A 21,580-nucleotide genomic window follows, 5' to 3' on the forward strand; every position below is an offset into this window, starting at 1 on the left:
TTATTATAAAAAATATCATGTATATTTATTATTATTTTTTATTTCTACAAAAACATATTTACATATACATATATTTATTATTATTTTTATTATAAAATATCATGTACATATACATGTATTTTTTATTATAAATGAAATATTATAAGAAAATGTTATATGAACTGTATTAAAGTAGAGCATAGAAGTCATGTTTAGGCCACAGCGTCCACAAAATGTTATATGTACTGCATTGATGCAGCGTGAGGTTTCATAGATTTAAAAAACAAGTGTGTTTAACAAAAATATCATAGATTTAAAAAACAAGTGTGTTTAACAAAAATATCAGACTGAGAACACAACCACGCCTAAATTATAATAAAACGTGACAGGTGTAACTCGTTACAACAAAAAATACCACATAAATTATAATCAAACGTGACAGGCGTAACTCATTAATAAAATAAAATAAAATACCTCTAGATACCCTTCACAGAGATATGAGCATGGCATAATATAATTAAAGGGAAAAAATTTCCCTTCCAAGGTTACTTTTGATTAAGTATAAAGCCATTGTTTAAGGTCATGGCCCTAACCAGAGCACCAGATTTGGTATATAACAACGCCCTTTAACCACTTGGGTTTTGACTTCATCACATAACTTTGGCGTCCGGCCAGATTGCCAATCTGTCTAAAATCTACAACTATGTTATGCAAGGTGCTCTTCTGTTCAATATTTGATGTACGTAAACACTCTTAATTTGTGAAAGGGTTGCAATGGATATAATATCATCAATTCGAGACCATCAGTTTCACAAAACTGATTTTCTACCATCTAAAACAACTGTCATAAAGCATTTCCCAAGAAAAATGACAAACATAAGTGAATTGCAAACACAGAGCATCTATTAGCAACCAATTGTATGCAAAAGACCTTTGAAGTAAAATAGCCCTAATACCACACTCATTGTTACAGAAATCTTGCTTTAAAAGGGCATATAACATGAACCACAGATGTTTCATGGTTATGGTTGATTAACATGATGCAACAGGTGTTTCAAGGTTATGGTTCATTAACATGATGCTTACGAAGTCTTGATTGTTGAGGGCATGCATTGGTATGGTTCTATATAAGCACAGACCCTTGACAGCTATTGTTCATGAAATGCTGGAAAGAAACCAGGACATTTTGAATGTTGAAAATTGAAATGTATGTATAAGAAAATAACCTAAAATAATGTACAGATAAAATCTGACAAAATGTTAGCTGCCTCCTCACATACGAGAAACGAGCACAGAATAACTCAGAAATGGCAGCTTAAGCATTCTTTAACAATAGCAACTTCTGTACATAAACCTTCATCCTGCTATACCATGGTCAAATAGAAATTACAGTAACACCCTCTAAAATAGAAATTACAGTAACACCCTCTAAAATGTATGAGACTTGCAACACCCAAGGAAATTTAAGAACTATTACGTGGTATTTACTATTTTTTACAACAAATATGTAGTGCTTACTAATTAGCCACCATGTGAGAAGATTGGGGCGGTGACATAGTTCCCGACAAGCCTTCCTAGGCATGCCCAGCAACATCCTCGTCTGATGCAGACTCGGAATTTTGTTTCCTTTTGGCTTTCTTTGCCTCGTAATCTTTAACAGCAGCCTTGATGGCATCCTCCGCAAGCATGCTACAATGCAACTTAACTGGTGGAAGTGAAAGATGCTTTGCTATGTCACTGTAAAGAAAATGAAATAGTAATATTAACGTCAACAATTACCAGAATTAGAGATTTTATATTTTAAAAATAGGCAAAGATACTGTAAATGTAACTTCCTATTCCAGAGGAAGAGAACGTATTGATAGCCCATAATATCCCATGTTCCCTAAGTTAAGACGGAACAAATGGACAAGGGAAAAAGACAGATTTAGTTGCCGAAAGTGAGATCATCTAGAACTACACTAATTTGAATTAGTACAAGGTCCCGCAATCAACCAAAAACTGAGACGTAGGCCTTCAAAAAGATGCTCCAAATCCAAGGTAGAGCACCCATGTCTGCATATAGAACTGAAAAATACCAAGAAACAAACATTCCAAGTAAATATGCATGAATGTACCGTAACCATAACCAGTGTTCCACGGTGGGTGGTTGACGCTCCTCCACGCTCCCGGGACGGGAAACATTTCCCACGTCTCTTTTTTTAAGGGAAACTTCGGGGGACTTTTTTCTAGTGACCCGGCGTCCCCCCATATTTCCCCCCAAAATTTTAATAGTGCGCCCGGTACGGCGAAACATTTCGGGGACTTTTTTCCTAATGGCGAAAAGCGTCCCACGTCCCCCGAACATTTCCCACGTCTCTTTTTTAAGCAACTTCGGAAACTTAGGGGAACTTTTCTTGGGAAACTTGGGGGACTCTTTTTACGTATTTTTTATTTGTTTTAAGGAAACTAGGGGGACTTTTTTTCTAAGAGATTTAGGGGGACCTTTTTTCTAACCACGAAAAACATCCCACGTCACCCAAAAAAAAATTGGAGATAAAAATTAAAAACATAAAAAAATCACAAATTTTAATATGATTTAAAAAACGAAAATTAAAACTAAAAAATAAATTAAAACTTTAAAACAAAATTATTCACATTTCTCATTAACCTTATGATTTTACATTGTGCCTTTTGACCTTATGATTTTACATTGTGCCTTTTGACATTGGGCCATTTTCCTTTTGTTGTTGCTTAACATTTTACCTTGCCATCCAAGATTTTCTTGCTGCCAATGCTCGACATTTTCCATTTGCAATTTGCTATGATTCGAATTTACCATCGGCCAAGGACCTGAGACATTTGGTGCTACGGTTCTCATTTTCCATTTGCAATTTGCTATGATTCGAATTTACCATCGGCCAAGGACCTGAGACATTTGGTGCTACGGTTTTCATTTTGTGACTTGGCGCCACCAAATCAGAGTTGTGATTTATTATTTAGTTCTCTTTGAAAAATGTATTAGTATTTTACTATTTTCTTTTATTATTTAGTTCTCTTTGAGAAATGTACTAGTATGTCACTATTTCTTTGAAAAACGTACTAGTATGTCACTATTTTCATTTTGTCAGGGAGCTGCCGGATTGGAACTGCGATTTTCATTTTGTGACTTGGAACTACCACATCAGAGTTGCGATTTATTATTTAGTTCTCTTTGAGAAATGTACTATATTATAGTGCTCTTTTACTATTTAGTTCTTTTTGAGAAATGTATTAGTATGTTACTGTTTTCTATGTTTTCTATGTTTACGTCTAGTTTAGTATTCTATGGCTATTTTAGACTTCAGTGTAATGTCATTTTCAATGAATTTATTTTCGATGTGCATTTTGTAATTTCAATTGTCAAATGATTAATTTAATTTAGATGTACCTTCCGTAATATTAATGTCCATTGCGAAATGATGAATTTAGATGGAACATTGCATAGTGTCAAAAGATGGATTCAATTTTGTAATTTCCTTTTAGATTTACAATTTTACATTGATGATTGTAAAAATGTGAAATGATAATTCTTATTCATAAGAGTCTAATACAATGTCCATTGCGAAATGATGAATTTAGATGGAACATTGCAGTGTCAAAAGATGGATTCAATTTTGTAATTTCCTTTTAGATTTACAATTTTAAATTGATGATTGTAAAAATGTGAAATGATAATTCTTATTCATAAAAGTCTAATACGAAATGATGATCATATATAGATCTATATCTCATAATTATTAACATTTACTATTTACTAATTTAGAAATGATGATCGTATTTCGATCTATATCTCATAATTATTAACATTTACTATTTGCTAATTTAGTTATTAACATATTGTTGGAATTTTATTTTTTAATTTTATATATTAAATTTTTAATAATTTTATAATTTTTATGACTCTGACATCCCCCATTCCCTGAAATTTTCCTAAATTTTGGGGTTGTTTATATATGTCCCCATGTCCGCATTTCCCATCCATCCTGGAAACTCAGTGGAAATTGAAAATTGATAATACCGGTATAAAGAGTCAAACAAAGTACACACAAATGAACTAAAATATCCAACGAAATATATGGAAAAATGCTACGGAATTAGTTCAGAGAGGAGAATAGCGAGCGTACACAGAGATTGCCAAAAGCATCTCTTGTGCAATGTCAAGCACAAAGTGTACCAGAGATGCCATAAAGCACATGTAGAAAGCAATAATCTAATTAGATAATAAAATAAGATTAGGACTAAAAAGAAATGGCAGCGAGGCAGAAGTCGAGATCAGTGAGGCAACAAAGATTTGCCGCACTAAATGTCGACCAACAGCTCACTTAATATCCAAGACCGAGAAGTATGAAGCTTTGTGCTCACATCTAGCTTTTGCATTTGAGGTCCATGCTGCCTGCAGCCTGACCAATCTCATAGGGTAACCCATCCCCACTCCTTAGGGATGTGATCTCCGTGTTTCTCCATTCCTAGGGATTTGGGGACTGTAGGGAAGTATCCCTAAAGGATGTAAAAGACTTTCTCCACATCCTCTAGATATTTTCCACCAAAATCAAAGAGCCCTGAATGTTTGGACCCCCAGCCAAACCAACAACTATGTGGTTCCAAGATAAATATTCATTTACTAGTTCGATGGTCAAATCATGATAAATATTACTTATACAGTGCATGCTAAAATACTGTAATATGTTTCTGTAATATGTTTTTTTATAAGGGGATAATTGCAAATATTTACAATGTTCTACTAAGAAAATTACAGATATACAATACTTTGAATGTGATCCAACAGATCAAGCCCTAGATCAGTCCTGAATCTCCTTGGTTGGTCTGGATCTCTAATGCTGCACCGCACCTGCAACTTTTTCAGACCTGGCACACGCTAATGTTGTTGTATCTTGTGTCTCCTTATTTTCCTTATCTTTGCTTTTATAACTTTACATTGAGCTAAATCCACAACCCTAATCTCCAAAGTGATTAACAACCGAGATTAGATCTCGCCTCAGTTGAGATCAATGGCTGAGATTAAAATATACTCACTAAAAACATTTACATTACTTTTCCCAAAGTTCCTTTAGTTCAATTAGCTAATATAATAATTATGTATGTGTTTTTTCTAAGTTTTAATTAGCTAATATAATAATCATGTGTTTTTTTCTAAGTTTAAAACTTAAGCTAAGTTACATTGGCAACTTGCTCACACTTGAGCAAGTGTCCTAAGGAAATCTATAGGCGACTTTTGCATGAATGGACACTGAGGCCTTTGCCAAAGTACCGGCCCAAGTCACAAACGTCAGAAATCTTTAAGCGACTTTTGCATGACTAGACACTGAGGCCTTTGCCAAAGTACTGCCCAAGTCACAAACGTCAATAGTATGAGAATATGAAACTAGCGTTTAATCAAGAGCACCAATCCCTCTATGTACCTCGATGTTGGTGGCATTGATAGTTGTACTCTTTGTCACAACCCTGGTAAAAATGTACCCATCACTCAAACAAAATCTCCATTTGACACATAAACTTTTCATATCTTATTTTAATGCTTAGAGGATGATATTCATGATGAGGATCCCAATATAGGCAATGATTTTTATGATATGCAGTTATTTTTTGTGGCATGACTTTTTGGGCTCTAGAGGCCATTTAGAGCCTCTTTGTTATGTATTTTTGGTTCATAGATTTGTTATGTATTTTTGGTTCATAGATGGATTGCACTTATTGCTATTTAGTTTATATGCATGGTTGCTATATATGTGAAAAATTTTGCATGCTTGTATATAATGGTTTGGATTCATATGGATGAACATATATGTGTTTTTTCCAAAATTTGTATATTTACATATTTTTTAATCTTTGTAGCATGGCTTTTTAGGTTCTAGAGGCTATTTAGAGCCTCTTTGTTATGTATTTTTGGTTCATATATAGAAACAAAATCTCCATTTCACACATGAACTTTTCATATCTTATTTTAATGCTTAGAGGATGATATTCATGATGAAGATCCCAATATAGGCAATGATTTTTATGATATGCAGTTATTTTTTGTGGCATGACCTTTTGGGCTCTAGAGGCCATTTAGAGCCTCTTTGTTATGTATTTTTGGTTCATAGATGGATTGCACTTATTGCTATTTAGTTTATATGCATGGTTGCTATATATGTGAAAAATTTTGCATGTTTGTGTATAATGGTTTGGATTCATATGGATGCACATAAATATATGTGTTTTTTCCAAAATTTGTATATTTGCGTAATTTTTAATCTTTGTAGCATGACTTTTTGGGCTCTAGAGGCCATTTAGAGCCTCTTTGTTATGTATTTTTGGTTCATGGATGGATTGCACTTATCGCTATTTAGTTTATATGCATGGTTGCTATATATGTGAAAAAATTTGCATGTTTGTGTATAATGGTTTGGATTCATATGGATGCACATAAATATGTGTTTTTTTCCAAAATTTGTATATTTACATATTTTTTAATTGACCCGCTTTTGGTACAGTTTTTTTCCAGTTCCAATCAAGTTCACATTTTTGGGGTAAACCAGTTTGATGACCAATTCGATTTGTGATAACATTGTTTTTATTCCAAGTTCACATTTTTGGGGTAAACCAGTTTGATGACCAATTCGATTTGTGATAACATTGTTTTTATTCCAATGTGTTTTATAACTTCAACGGGAATAAAGTTTATATATAACCTTGGCTTGAAGTATTGTAAAAGATAAGATAACTTTATTAGTGTCCAATGTAGTGTCCTAGGGTAATTTTTGGTCTTAGGGTTTCTTTTCTGGCTAGGGTTTCCTTCATATAATTATCAACAATAGTACACATTCATAACAGTGTGTAGGCATGAATGTAAAGATGCAACAGCATTACTATTCTTCAATGGAATCACAAGGTATTAGTGCAAACTGCCAAATGAAACAGAGAATATACCCGACCAATGATGCCTAGTTTACTACAACTATGTTGTTGACAATAGTTATGATTCTTCAGCAAAAACTATAGAAGTTAGGGCTAGCTGCCCAGAACAGTGAATGTGTCCAATCCAAAAATCCAACAATATAGTACTTCCTTGCAATATCGCAATTTAGCAAGCCAACATTTAATCGTAACTATACGATAACATTTAATCTAAATTCTCCTATACTACTTCACTCCCTACTGTGTTGATTTTACTTACTGCGTCAGGGGTCCGACTGTCCTAGAATAATCCGCATGCTGAGAACAAGGGCCCAGCTGCCTTTTCCGATGGTACCCGCAACCTTCTGTCAAGATACAGTCACAGGATGGATGTCAAAATGAGGCAGGTGACTGCAGTCGGGTGTGGTTCCCTACTGTGGTTACTCGCATCCCTAGGTGGGCCAAATTCAAGGTTGCGGCCTCTAGGATTAATATCATACTGAAGTCGTTCTCTTTTTGACCCTTATAGTGCCTTTGCTGACCTGAACAGAGCTTTTATACCCTTAAACAATGCCCTGTACACTACGGAAAGGTCCCTCACTTGCCCTAGCTAGCTTCGGTGCCTTAGTACAACTCAAGTAGGAATCCTAGAGGTCTGTGGCCTTCATTTTTTGGCTTGGGTGTCTTAGGGAGGCTCTACTGCAGCTCATTCCTCCTTAACCAAACCTCTGATGAAACCAGTTCTTCATTGTTTGAAGAAAACTCGTTGACCAGGTGAATGACTTAGAAAGTTGCCTTCAAGGTAGGTTCAAAGTACTTCAGCTAATTTGTTATGCCAGAACAAAGAAAAAAAGTGTCTAAGTAGGGTGGGATCAGCTCCACCGAAACTAGACAAGGGAATAGTTAGGGCGGGATCACCTCCAGCGACACTAATCAAAGAGAAGGTGTCTTAAAAACCTCAGAGCCTCAGCTAAGAAAATCAAAGATATCCAATCCAAATCGATGATCAAAAGTGATTCCAAATCTACTTTAATTATAGATTTCCTCATGCGGTTTTCTCAAATGTGATGGGTTGCAAGTGCAACCCCCAATTTGGGATTTTTGGCTCATCTACTCCAAAATTTACCCAATGTTGCCCCAAACAATGGATAATTGGGTTTTCCCATATATCAATGACTATAGCCTATAGGGTTGGATAGGCGTTGGATAGGCTACTTCGTCCTTCCATGGTCAATTAATCAATAGAGGACATTACAGTCCCCGCTTCCCAACATTGTTTGTCCTCTAGCAATTGCAAGTTCAGGTGTTGCATGATTGTTTCTTCAAATTTTAAGAATAAGAGGCTTTCTTCACCTCTTACTGTTGCCATATCAACACCCCCTTTTTCTTCTTGCAGCCCAAAAATCATATTGTTGTTTGATGATATCATCATGCAATAGTTGTTGCTTATACCTTCCAAATCATAGGTGAGTTCTGGGCAAAAGTACAGTTGTCTGTTACTGCTGAAGTAAATCCTATTTCAAACAAAGTTTCTCCTGTCAAAATAGTAGCATTCTTCAATAACTTTAGCAAAAAATTGTAGGAAGTTGATCCCCCTTTTTGTGGTAATAAGTTTACAATGATCTCCACAGGCTGTCCATATTTTGATCCATTAGATCTGATAACAATTCCCCAGGAAATGAACAGCAGAGCAGCTGAGTTAGCAGTGGCAACTTCAATGTTTCAGCCTACAGAGGAATTAATAAAAGATCAATTAAAATTGGGAGTTATATTTAGGCCTAAGTTACCAAGATTTGGATACAGATGCGGATCCAGATTCGCTAGATTTTTTTAAATCCAAGATATGGATACGGCAAGTACAAAAAAATATAATAATATTTTTAAATGTTAAAAAATTTAATATATAATTTTAATATTTTAATTATTATAATATTTTAATGTACCAGGTAGAAAATTTAATATTATAATATTTAATAGAAACATCAATCCAAAGCTAGTCTCTAAGTAACATTATAATTTAATTATAATACTCTCGAGTCTCATTCTATGTTAAAAATATTTACACTTATATTTCTATAATTACACATAATAACATTATAATTTAATTATATTTACACATTATGTTATATTTTTATAATTACACATAATAACATTATAATTTAATTACAATACTCAGTTAATTAGAATTATAACATAATATTTGAGTCTTTCTGAACAACATTCTATAAGATGCTTTGTAAATTACAATACTCTCAAGCAATGAATATAATATCGCCGGATTTTCTTTCCTATCAACGACGATGAGGAAGAAGTTGATGTTTTGTCCATGAACGGTTGCTGCCAAGTTGGATGAGGAAGAAGTTGACGTTTTGTCCAGCCGCCAAGTTACAAAGCTCACCTGCTCTCAAAGCTCTACAAACTTGTGCCTTCACCGTTGCGGTCAACTTACAAACCGTCGCTGCCTCCTCCGATGCCTCTTCACTGTTGCTTCCTCCTCCGTTGTTGCTTCACTGCTTCGTTGTTGTGGCCGACCAAGACACAAATCAAGACAAGACAAAACCTGAATTTTAAAAACTGGCTTTTAATTTTTGAAATCCGTTGATTTTTTGTGAAGGATCCGGCTCTGTCATCGAGATCTGTTTCTGGGCGTCCGGATATGATTCTGAATTTCATGGATCCTCGCTAAGGCATATTTTTGCCCGTTCTAGCCAGATCCGAATCCAAATCGGATCATAGGCTCTAATGCCTCCTTCCTTCTCCTATTGTGTCATATTTGTACATCCTTCAATCCTATCCCATGTTGTTCTTAAGGGGGATGTTAAGATATTCCAACACATAGGAAATAGTTAAATATAACTTGGTCTAGTGTAGAGTTAGGTAAAGTGTGTTTCTTTACCATGTGCATTTGTAACTTACAATCCGACGGTCACGATATGTTCTAGACATGAAGTGATTCGACAGTTCATTCTCTCCTCGGTATTACCGACACTTGATCCGTGGCTTAACACCCGATTGGTCCATGATCTCTATTTAAAGAGCATGGAGGGTCATTTGTAGGGTGACCGTTCATGAGAGAAGCTTATGTAAATTTTATTTCTTTTATTAATAAATTGCCTGAAGTGGCCGCATTGGCTCAGGCCGTGGACTGTTTCCCTCTTTGAGGGTTTTAACCACGTCAAGAATACTGGTGTATTGATCTGTGATATGTTTGTGAGCGGTGTCCTTTGGTGTTCTATCTGAGGAACTTACCATGTAAATTCCTACATGGTATCAGAGCTATTTGAGGGCCACATCTGTTGGTGATCCAAATCCGAAGTCGATACAACTGCATCCGACTGTCGTTTCCTAGATCTATTGTTTCTGACTGCTTTCGGGCCGAGAGGACTGCTCTATTGTGTTAGAAGCATCTGTTCCAGTGAGGAACCCCTTTCGTTTCATGCGAAAAGGTTTCCGGTAGCCCTAGCTACGTCATTTTTAAGATCTAGAGGTATACAATCTTTATTTGCAGTTTTAGTTATTTATCTCTCTGTTTATTTCGGTTTATTTCTCTCTGTTTTTTATTACCGGATCTATACCTTTCATTTCTGTGTATGCTCTCTGCCCCGCGACTCTGTGCAATCTGGGCAAATCAAAAACAAAGAGCAAGGATTTTTCTCATGTGTATGCTCTTTTCCGTCGCGCCTTAAGTGTGATCTCGAAAAATCAGAAACATTGAGGAAAATATTTAGTTTCCGGCAAAAACTAACTTCAAGCCATAAAGTTTGGTTTTTTTTGTATGTCCGTGTTGGGTTGTGTGGTTTTTTGTTTTGTAGGCAAAAGGAGATTTTTCAAGTAAGCACGCACCCCAAAGCTTCAGTGGCTAAAAAAAACCTTCCTCTTTTCCAAAAAAGACTAACCTTTTAAACTAGCTCACTTGGTCCAAAGTTACTTTATGATAATAGAGGTCTTGAGTTCAAGTCTTTCTTTTTGTTGAGTTACTTTTTCAAAAATCCATACTTATGTTTTAAAGTTACTTTATGTAAAAGTGTTATCACCCATTATAAAAAGTGAGTCACTTATCATTCTAAAGTCTCTTTATCCTTTATTTAAGTTACAATTTAGTGGATAGCTCATAAAGTACCATTTAAAAGTGACTTTCACTTATTTATCAAAGTGGGCCACATAATTTTTTTTTAAGTGAGCTAATTAAATTAAGTTTGGAAGGGGCGAGAGGGCAGCTTTCTTTAAATATAACATTATCATTCACTTCCGCACATTCACTCACTTCCGCACATTCACGCACTTCGTCGACATCTTCAACAACTTTTCTTCAAAAAGCCATAAACTTCTTCATTCGGAAGCCATTTTCAGAGCCGTTTTTTTTAATTAACATAATTTTTCAAAATCTTTCCATTGAAACACTTAGTTTCAGCATCTACAGCTTTAGTGTCTGTTAAAATGAAAAATCCATGCCAAGTTATTCTTAACAACACCAACTACTTCCAATGGTGATCCTACATTGTGGATTTACTTGGAAGTAAAGGTCTTTACAGAATAACCTCAGGCCAAGAAACTAAACCTAAAGATGAAGATAAGGCAGCCAAATGGGAAAATAGGCAAGATCAAGCACGTGGGTTGATAGGAATGTCTATTTCTCCAGACCTAAGATTCCATATCGCAAAACTTCATACTCCTAATAAAACAATGAAACAGCTCACTAAAGTTTTTGGAATTAAAAATGAAATTAAAGCCCATCAACTTGAAAATGAGTTGTTTACGTTGGACCCCAATAATTTTTCTTCCATTGAAATTTTTTTGTCCAAGTTCAAGACCCTTAGACTTCTCTTGGAAGGTGTTAAGCTTAATAAAGAAGATGGTAGCCTTATCTATTCCATTCTTACTAAGTTGGGACCAGCCTATTCTATGTTGTTTCCACCTTCCATTCTACTAGAGAAGCCTTTATTTCTCAAAGACAAGACTACAAGTCCCCCTCTTTTGATGTCTTTTGTGATTCTTTAATAAGAGAATCAGAAAAACTCTTACATCTTGGTCTTCTTAATCTTAGAAACTCTTCTAAGAAAGCCTTAGCTACCCAGCAGCAACCAAATTCAAAGAATCCTAAGAAGCAGTATCCTAAAAAGAATGGTCCTAAACCAAACAAGGGCCCTAAGCAATTTCACTCTTAAAATGAAAAATCATTTCAACAAAATGATAAGGCAAATAAAAACAAAGGGAAGAAAATTAATAGACATGCCACACTTGTAATCGAGATGGCCACTTAGAATCGAAATGCTTTAAGAAGATGGAAGCCTTGGAAGTAGCAATGAAGAAGCATAACATCCATTTGGAGCACTCTTCAACTTCAACTTCATCTTCAGGAATTGCACTTTTTGCATGTGGTTGTCAAGCATCTCAGTCTGGTTATGCACTAAATGTATCTTCTTCTCATTCTCATGAGTGGCTCATTAATTCTGGAGCTTCTTATCACATGGCCAAAAACAAAGCCATGTTTTCTTCTTTAAATGATTATAACATCAAAAATATATATGTTGGTGATGATAGATCTCTTAGTGTTGTAGGTACTGGAACTATTCATTTAGACAATGGTCAATTTAATGATGTATTATGTGTTCCAACCTTATCCTGCAACATATACAGATAACTCATTCAAGTGAAGGTAAAATCGTTGAATTTTCACCTCATGATGTTGTAATTAAGGACCTAAGAGATCCTAGACAGATTTTAGCTACTGGCATTGCTGATGATTCTACAAGTTTGTATAAGTTTAACAACTTTGGGTCATCAACTCTTCCCTCAGTATTTGTTGTTCATAATGATGAAGTGAGCAAACTTTGGCATGAGCGATTTGGTCACTTAAACTATCGCTCCCTTCAAAATCTATGTAAAGAAAATATGGTGACAGGTCTTCCTATGGTATCTTGCAGAGATGGTGTTTGTTCCAAATGTGTACTCGGAAAACATCATCGGGATAGTTTTGAAAAAAGTGCCTCTTGGCACGCCTAAGCCCATTTATAGCTTGTGCATAGTGATTTATGTGGTCCACTTCCAGTGGTTTCATTCTCTGGCCACAAGTATTTCTTAACTTTCATTGATGATTTCTCCAAACGCACTTGGGTATACTTCTTAAAACTCAATAGTGAAGTATTTAACATGTTCTTGGCCCTTAAGGCCTTTGTTGGAAACAATCTGGACATCAAATTCTTAAGCTAAGATCTGATAATGGCAAAGAATATGTTAACAACAAATTCATCAACTTTTGCACTAAGCATGGAATTCAAATGCAACATACTGTTCCATATACTCCACAACAAAATGGTGTCGCTGAAAGGAAGAATCCACCTTAAAGGAAATGGCTAATTGTATGCTTCAATTTAATGGACTTAGTCTTAATTTTTGGGCAAAAGCAATTAATTGTGCAAATTACATAGTAAATCGCACTCTTACTAAGGTTGTAAAGAATATCACTCCAAAAGAAGCATGGAGCTCAATTAAACTAGGTGTAAGTCACTTTCGTGTTTTTGGAAGTGAAGCATGGACCCATATTCCAAATGAGGAACATAAAGCTTTAGAACCTAAGAGTGAAAAATGTATTTTTGTTGGATATTCTGAAGATGTCAAAAGATATAGACTTATTCCACTTAAATCAAAAAATGTTATCATTAGAAGAGTTGTAAAGTTTGCTGAAAATATATCGACTTACGAGCCTAGTTCGGCGAATGTGCCACCTCTCTCTATCCCTTCTACTTCTGAAAATATTTCTTCTTCAGATGATGACAGTGAGGATGACAATCCTCCCCCACCTTCTCAGGATTCTCCTTCAGCGCCTCAGCTTCCAAAATGGGTCCGTGCTACTCGAGATGCAGCAGGTGCTCTTGCAGGTGATCCTACAGATCAGCAACGTACACGTTCTCAGTTTGATAAAGCCTCTTCTTTACTAGCTCAAGCTTCAGCGAATCATGATCTTAACACCTTTGCAGAAGCTTCAGGCCATCCAGATTGAGACATAGCTATGAATGAAGAATATTGTTCATTATTGGCAAATGATACATGGGATCTTGTTCCTCTTCCAAAGGGATGAAAACTTGTTAGATGCAAATGGTTTTACAGAAACAAGTTTGGAGCAGATGGAAAAGTTGATAAACATAAAGCTTGTCTTGTTGCTAAGGGTTTTTCACAAGTTGAAGGCATTGACTATACTGAAACCTTCTCCCCTGTTGCCAAAATGAACTCTATCCGCCTTGTTCTTTCCCTTGCTTCCTCTTTCAAATGGGAAGGCCATCAGAGGGATGTTAAATCTGCCTTCTTGCATGAGGACTTACATGAAGAAATATATATGGAACAACCTACTGGCTTTATACAAACAGACTCCAGCCTTGTATGTCGGCTTAAGAAATCCCTTTATGGTCTCAAGCAAGCCCCTCGGGCTTGGTATGCCAAAATTGATAGCTTTCTTTTAGATACTGGCTTTTCTAGGTGTCATTCTGACAATACTGTCTACACCAAGAAAGTGGGCAAGTCCCTTACCATTCTTGTTCTTTATGTTGATGATCTTATCCTTACTGGTAGTGATCCCAACCTTATAAAACATGTGAAGTCCAGCCTTAAAAAGAAGTTTGAAATGACAGACTTGGGACACTTGCATTATTTTCTTGGTCTTCAAGTCTTGCAATCCAAGGAAGGTATTTCCCTTTCCTAGTCCAAGTATGCCTGTGATCTTCTACACCACTTTCACATGGAAGACTGTAAGCCAGCCCCTTCTCCCTTTCAGTCTGGAGCCAAACTTTCAGTCACTTGTACTTCCCCTGAAGTTGATGCTACCTTATACCGTCAGCTTGTAGGAAAACTTTTGTATCTGACCCATACTCGTCCTAACCTTTCCTTTGTTGTTGGCCTTATTGTTCGGTTTATGCAAAACCCACATGAAAGTCATTGGAAAGCAACTAAAAGAATACTTCATTATGTTCGAGGTACAGTTCAATTTGGGATTCATTACAGTGCAGAAGCATCTCCTCTATTGGTTGGTTTCACTGATTCCAATTGGGCTGGTGACCCTGATGATCGGAAGTCTACTGCAGGTTATCTCTTCACTCTTGATTCTGGACCTATAACATGGGCTTGCAAGAAACAAAGTGCCATTTCTCTTTTTTCAACAGAATCAGAGTATCGTGGCATCGTAGAAACTAGTAAGGAAGCCATGTAGCTTCGTCAGATCCTGTCAGAGTTTGGCTTTCAGCAGCAACGTCCGACTACACTTTGGTGTGATAATCAAAGTGTCATTCAACTATGCAAAGATCCAGTGCAACATCAGCACAACAAACACATTGAACTACACATGCACTTTAACAGAAATCTCATTCATGACCATGTTCTTGAAGTGCAATATTGTTCAACCGATGATCAAGTTACAGACATCTTTACAAAGGCTCCCACAGAGGCGAAGTTTACTAAACTTCGATTTATGGTTGGAGTTCAGGAAGTTGTCACTAAGGGGGGATAGGCTCTAAGGCCTCCTTCCTTCTATTGTGTCATATTTGTACATCCTTCAATCCTATCCCAAGTTGTTCTTAAGGGGAGATGTTAGAATATTTCGACACATAGGAAATAGTTAAGTATAACTTGGTCTAGTGTACAATTAGGTAAAGTGTGTTTCTTTACTATGTATATTTGTAACTTACAATCCGACAGTCACGATATGTTCTAGACATGAAGTGATCCGACGATTCATTCTCTCATCGGTATTACCGACACTTGATCCGTGGCTCAACCCCCGATTGATCCATGATCTCTATTTGAAGAGCATGGAGGGTCATTTGTAACGTGATCGTTCATGAGAGAAGCTTATGTAAATTTTCTTTCTTTTATTAATAAATTGCCTGAAGTGGCCGCGTTGGCTCAGGTCATGCATTGTTTCCCTCTTTGAGGGTTTTAACCACGTCAAGAATACTGGTGTATTGATCTGTGATCTATTTGTGAGCGGTGTCCTTTGGTGTTCTATCTGAGGAACTTACCCTATAAATTCCTACAGGATACACAGATCCGTGGATCCTGGACCCTCCACCAGCAGATCCGGTAACATAGATTTAGGTCGTCCATATTTTGATCCATTAGATCTGATAAAAATTCCCAAGGAAATGAACAGCAAAGCAGATGAGTTGGCAGTGGCAACTTCAACGTTTCAACCTACAGAGGAATTTATAAAAGAACAATTAAAATTGGAAGTTATATTTAGACCGTCAATTCCTGACAATTTAGATCATTGGTAAGTTTTCAATGATGATAAACAAAAATTAAGATTTATCAACAATATGCATGAGTTCTCAGATTCTCAAGTTAGTTATAAAGAAGGGTGTGAATATCAAGATGATGATGAGGAGGCTATGATCTGTAAACTATTGTGGATATTCCACTGGACAAATCTAATAAACTTATATTTAAAATCTGAAATTCTACACTATCACAACAAATATAATAAACTTATATTTAAAATCTGGAATTCTACACTATTACAGTTTTATTTCCTTTTAGATTTCTAGATTTGTAGATAACTGTTAATAGTTCATGCATGTGAATTAAAATTATGTAGAAAATAGAAAACAGTGAAATAAAAGCTCACACACACATTAGACACAAGATATGACCTGGGAAACTCTTTCGAGAGAAAAACCCAACTGGAAGGTGAAGTCGCTATGCTCTCTTTCTCTAAATAAAAAATGTCTGCGAGTACAAAGAAGTATGGTCTATGGCCTGTGGGCTACTACAGTGCACAAATCATATGTGTGCTCTATCTCCTATCCCTCTCGGCTATTTTTGCTCAGTTATGGAACACATGCACTCGAAAGAATGGTACCCCTTTTCCTCCTAGTGGCCCGGTTATAACATAGCCCGATAGCCTACTAGTGGTTAGGTTTGACTACCTAAACTCTTAACCAGTATTACAATATAGACTCTTCTATAATCTTCTATGTCATAATCACGTGGCGAGCCCCTTTTTCATGAATAATAGGGGCTAACATGGCATCTTCTCGAATTATGGTGGTGAAAACAGATAGGTCAACTTCTGAGTGGCACTACTTTCGCAAACAGACTCTAATTGACATTATTCTTGTGTCGTTGGAAAGGTCTCTATGTGTGCAATAGGAAACAAAGGTGTTGCGCTAAAGCGGCAAAGTTTAAGGCCCAGAAAAAGTTGTTTAATGCCTCAAAACACTCCCGAAAGGTTTCAAACCATGTTTTGCCAAACTAGATCCCACCGGTAAATGTGGTCATGTGAGTTGATTCCTCCACTTTTTCCACTCTGAAAGCATCCCTCTCAAATAAGTAACTAAAGGCAGTCGAGTGTGCTTACGCACCCTCACCATATGAATAGTGAGTGACTCCGTCCCTCTCCTTGACAGTCGAGTGTGCTAACGCACCCTCACCATATGAATAGTGAGTGACCCCTAAGAAGTAAGGGTAATCCGGGACTGGGAGAAAACGAGAAGGGCGTATTGGGAATGGCGGGGGGATTTTTGAATGCGGGCCTGGGTAATGTGATAATGGGAGAATGCGGATTTAACATAAAGTGTGCTTACGCACCCTACCGGTGATGGCGGCCTTAACAGTCGAGCGTGCTTATGCATCCTCTCCTTATCAGTCGAGAAGGCGTCAATTTGATCCATCGTGCCCCCTCCCGCCTCGGAAAATGGTTCGGTGAGTGGATTCGGATGGGGCCTGATTCAGTTCCGGACAAAGGGAGAGAGATCTTGCCTCTCCTAGTTCGGATCGGAGTACCAACGGACCCCGTCCCGTGCACCTTTATAAGTTGGATGACAAACAATATAATGATCAATCTGAATCACCTCTCCCCATTTTCAGAGGCTTTTTGTCCCCAAAAGCTTTTAATGAATGAGGTGAGGAATTTTTCCTCCACCTTCTCTTGGGTGTACCATTTAGCTTTGCCTGGAAGTTATCCCTTCAACCCAATCTGCCAAAGGTCATGCTGCCCCTGCCTTGTAGTTTTGGACCTCTTCTACAAAACTGTATCTTTTGTCAACTTTGCTTGAGCATCTAGTGCCAAATCCTCCACAGAAGGTAGGACATGTTCCTCTGATTCTCAACATTCATAGCTGAGTAAATGCGCATATATGGTGGTAAACTGAGTCGATAAGCACTATCAACCACCTTTTCTAGTATCTCGAAGGGACAATACCGTAGAGCCTTGATTTTCTTATCAAGCCCCTATAGCCTCTCCTTGTTCAACTGCAGTCATACTCTGTCTCCCACCTTGAACGATTTCTCAGTTCTATGTTGATCATGCCTGGCCTTATAGTTATAATGTGACTTCTGCAGTGTATGGATCTGCCTAATCTTTTCTATAAAAAATTTAGCCCTCAAGGCAACTCCTATAAGATCTTCCCTCACTTCTTGCTGCCTATAAATGTGCTTTTGATATTTGTATTTATTCAAGAAAAGAAATATTATTTTTGTTATATTTATCAATGAGTTTCTTGCTCATTGAAGTAGGTCAAGCACATATTTAAGTGCTTCTAGGAAATCAAAGAGTCAATGTATTTATTGAAGACCCTTAAGGGCATGTTACACTATGTATAAACTTGTATAAGAGTTAAAGGAAACATCTCCAAGCAAAGTCAATTCCTCTCCATGCAAACACATCCTCCTAGCAAAAAAATGATGAAAAAACACCAAGTCGGCCTACAGTCAACAAGTCGACCTCAAGTCAGCCTACAGTCAACAAGTCGGCCTAAAGGAGGGACAGTCCTCTATATATAGAGGTTGTCCATTCCCTCTTAACGACCAATACACTCGCCTCTAAAATCAGCAAGCGAGATAATTCAAGGAAAAGTGAAGAAGGACAAATTTTAAGGGGTCTCCAAGTGCAAGGAAGAAGGAAGCTATTTCTAGGGAAAAGTACAGTCACACGTGCGAGAAAAAGGAGGGCAGTTTGCGGTTATATCAGCAGCAAAATCACAGTCATATATTCATCTTGGTTTGGGCTTGAAACTTAGGCCTACAAGGCCTCCCACTAGAGCGAAGAAGAGACTCTCTCATACAAAGGAGAAAGGAACCAAATACACTACTAAACCTCCCACACGTGCGAGAATTTAGGGCTGCAAAACTATCATATCAATTTTGTACCTACACATTGAAGAAGGAGCTCGGTTGGTCAAGAAGAAGAAAGAAATCATCATTAGTGAAGGGCCTCACTAGAGACCAAGGATAAGTGTCTCTTCTAGGGCAAGTACAACAAGGACTACCGTCGATTGTAAGAAGAACAAAGTGCTAGAAGAAGGAGAACGAAGTGCCGGAAGAAGGAGGACTAAGTGCTAGGGAACGAAGTGCAGGAAGGAGGAAGGACTTGACTTGTGCTTGGAGGATTTTCTAGTCTAGGGTTTGGCATTAATCAATAAGAAGCTTCAATAAGAGAAATTTACGAAAGGGTTTTCCTCTCTAAGAGAGAGAGGTTTTGGGCCTAGCAGAGAGCCAATATCTTGTGTTATTATTTCTTATCTTTTGGTAGCAGTTTGATGAAGTAAACAGACACACTAATAATAAGAAGAAGATCAAGCTAAGATAAATTGGAAAAGTGTTTCACAAATTGTTATCAAGTTTAGAAGAATCTTATTATACATAACTTCCCTTGATTCTTCAACAAATTGAAGACAGCAAATATCCAAAACAAGTTTCAAATGGGGACTTTCCTGTAGATGTGTGGACTACTCTGTTGTAAGAATGTTGTATATATACCAGATTTTCATCCCAGGTCTTCGAACGCTTCTAGTTGTATCCCCTCAAAAGCTGCACCAAAGTCTTGTTGACTACTATTTGTGGATGGAATGTTGTAGATTTCTTCAACTTCGTGTCCATCTTCTCCCACAATGTAGTCCAAATACACCAAGAAATCTTGTGGCCCTATTTGAAACAATGCTCCTTGGTAATCCCAAAGTGCACCTAGACCTATCCAAAGAACAAATTTGTTGCTTCTTTCCCACTAATGGTTTTTTTCAAGGGCATCAGAAAACACATCTCGCTGAACTTGTCAACTACCATGAACAAGTAGTCATGTCCCTTCCTAGTTGTTGGTAAACCTCCCACAGTCCATGGAAATGCTTTCCAAAGGACGAGTAAGTATGGGTAAGGGATGGATATAGACCTTGTCTCTTGTTGTTAGGTTTGTCGGTACAACAAGGCATGCATCCTCTTATTAAACCTAGCTTCCTGTTCTTGCATCTTGGGCCAATACACATGCCTCTGCAAGTTGGCCACAGTCTTCCCTACACCAAAGTGCCCCGCAACCTTGGAGGTGTGAGCCTCTTTAATCAATTACAATCACTCACCTTTAGGAACACATAGCTTATCCAGCCTCTAAAGTAACCCATCCTGGAGTGTCACCATTATGCACATGACTCTGACTCTGCAACTGCTGAAACCAATGTGGAAAAAGTCGGGATTAAATCCTAAAAATCCGATTTCCGACTTTTTGCCGATTTTTTCACTCCCGAAAAAATCGGGATTAAATCGTAATACTCCCGATTTAATCAGGAGTCGAGCCAAAAAATCGCCAAAAATTTGACAAATGGGAAGATCTGGTTTCTTCATGTTCAATTTGGAAAGATCCACGGTTTTCTCAGGCCTTATCTTATCATGTAGCTTCATAGGTTTGAGTGTCAAGTGACTTTCACCTGCACAATAAATATCATTACATTCACTTTTCAAATAATTATGAGCTACTAACTAATCCAGTAAATTGATCTACAACAATTGCAAAAACCACCTGCTACATCATTCTGGACTTCTGCTGCTTGAGAGAGTACCAGTGTAAAAGTTAAACATATTACTAAGAAAGTCATAATAAGGGAGGAAGAAGTCATTTTCAATTGCATAACACAATATATTTTTTCCTCTCTTTAGATCTTCTCTCTGGAATAATGTAGATTAATGCTTATGCATGTGGATTTTATATTCTTTTGAATGGGTTGATTTTAAGGAAAGCTTATCCTGAGCGTTTCCAATTTCAGTGTCCAAGGTATGAATCTTTCTAGTAGTGAAGACTAGATCCTTTCGTACAGTGGAAGGAATGTTTCCTATTTTATTTTAGAATTTCGCAATAATTTCATCAATCTAGACTCTTACTATACTAGAGTTCTACTCAGAATCTTAACAATTTAAACTCGTTCAATTTCTTTTCTAGGAAGTCCTAAAGGTAACATTACTAAATATGTTTTTTAACCAAAAAAACCCCATCCCGTGGCAAAGTGGAGGGATGTTTCCAATTTTATAATAGAATGTCTCGATACAACTATACAGTTGCTTCCCTAGGGTTTTGCTTCTAGAGGACGACTGAGTCCATTTGTATCCCTAGGGGCTGGGCCTTCTTCCTCTAGAGGAAAAGGCAAAGCCATTCCCTATTCCCATAAAAGGGGTAGAGGATCTCAATGACTGATTACTTTATGACATGTAGATGACTCATGATATACATTTATTATATTTTTTGTTGATATTTTGACTCCTGAGAGTTGAGACTCAGACAAGACTCAATATTCAGGGGTTGATTCACTATTTTGATATGTGATGTAGCACTAGACTTCATATACATATTATATATTAGCTTTCTTTACATGTTTATGTGGAAATGCATTTATTTGATGTTGTGGATACATTAGATGCTAAAAAAATAAAAAATAAA

The 21,580-nt window shown here is 36.9% G+C and overlaps 1 protein-coding gene across 1 annotated transcript in view; it reads right to left on the bottom strand.

Annotated features, from left to right (window-relative positions):
• Window positions 1–1,163: 1,163 nt before the first annotated feature.
• Window positions 1,164–21,580, bottom strand: part of LOC149266863 (uncharacterized) — a 66,880-nt gene continuing 46,463 nt past the window's right edge. The window contains exon 3 of the mRNA XM_089431123.1: window positions 1,164–1,716. Within this exon, the coding sequence (XP_089287249.1) occupies window positions 1,554–1,716 (163 nt within the window). The 3' untranslated portion in view covers window positions 1,164–1,553. The remainder of the gene's footprint in view (window positions 1,717–21,580) is intronic.

Source organism: Pinus tabuliformis, chromosome 6, assembly GCF_031772625.1.
Source record: "Pinus tabuliformis cultivar Carrire ecotype Pingquan chromosome 6, CPIR1, whole genome shotgun sequence".
NCBI classification, from domain to species: Eukaryota; Viridiplantae; Streptophyta; class Pinopsida; order Pinales; family Pinaceae; genus Pinus; species Pinus tabuliformis.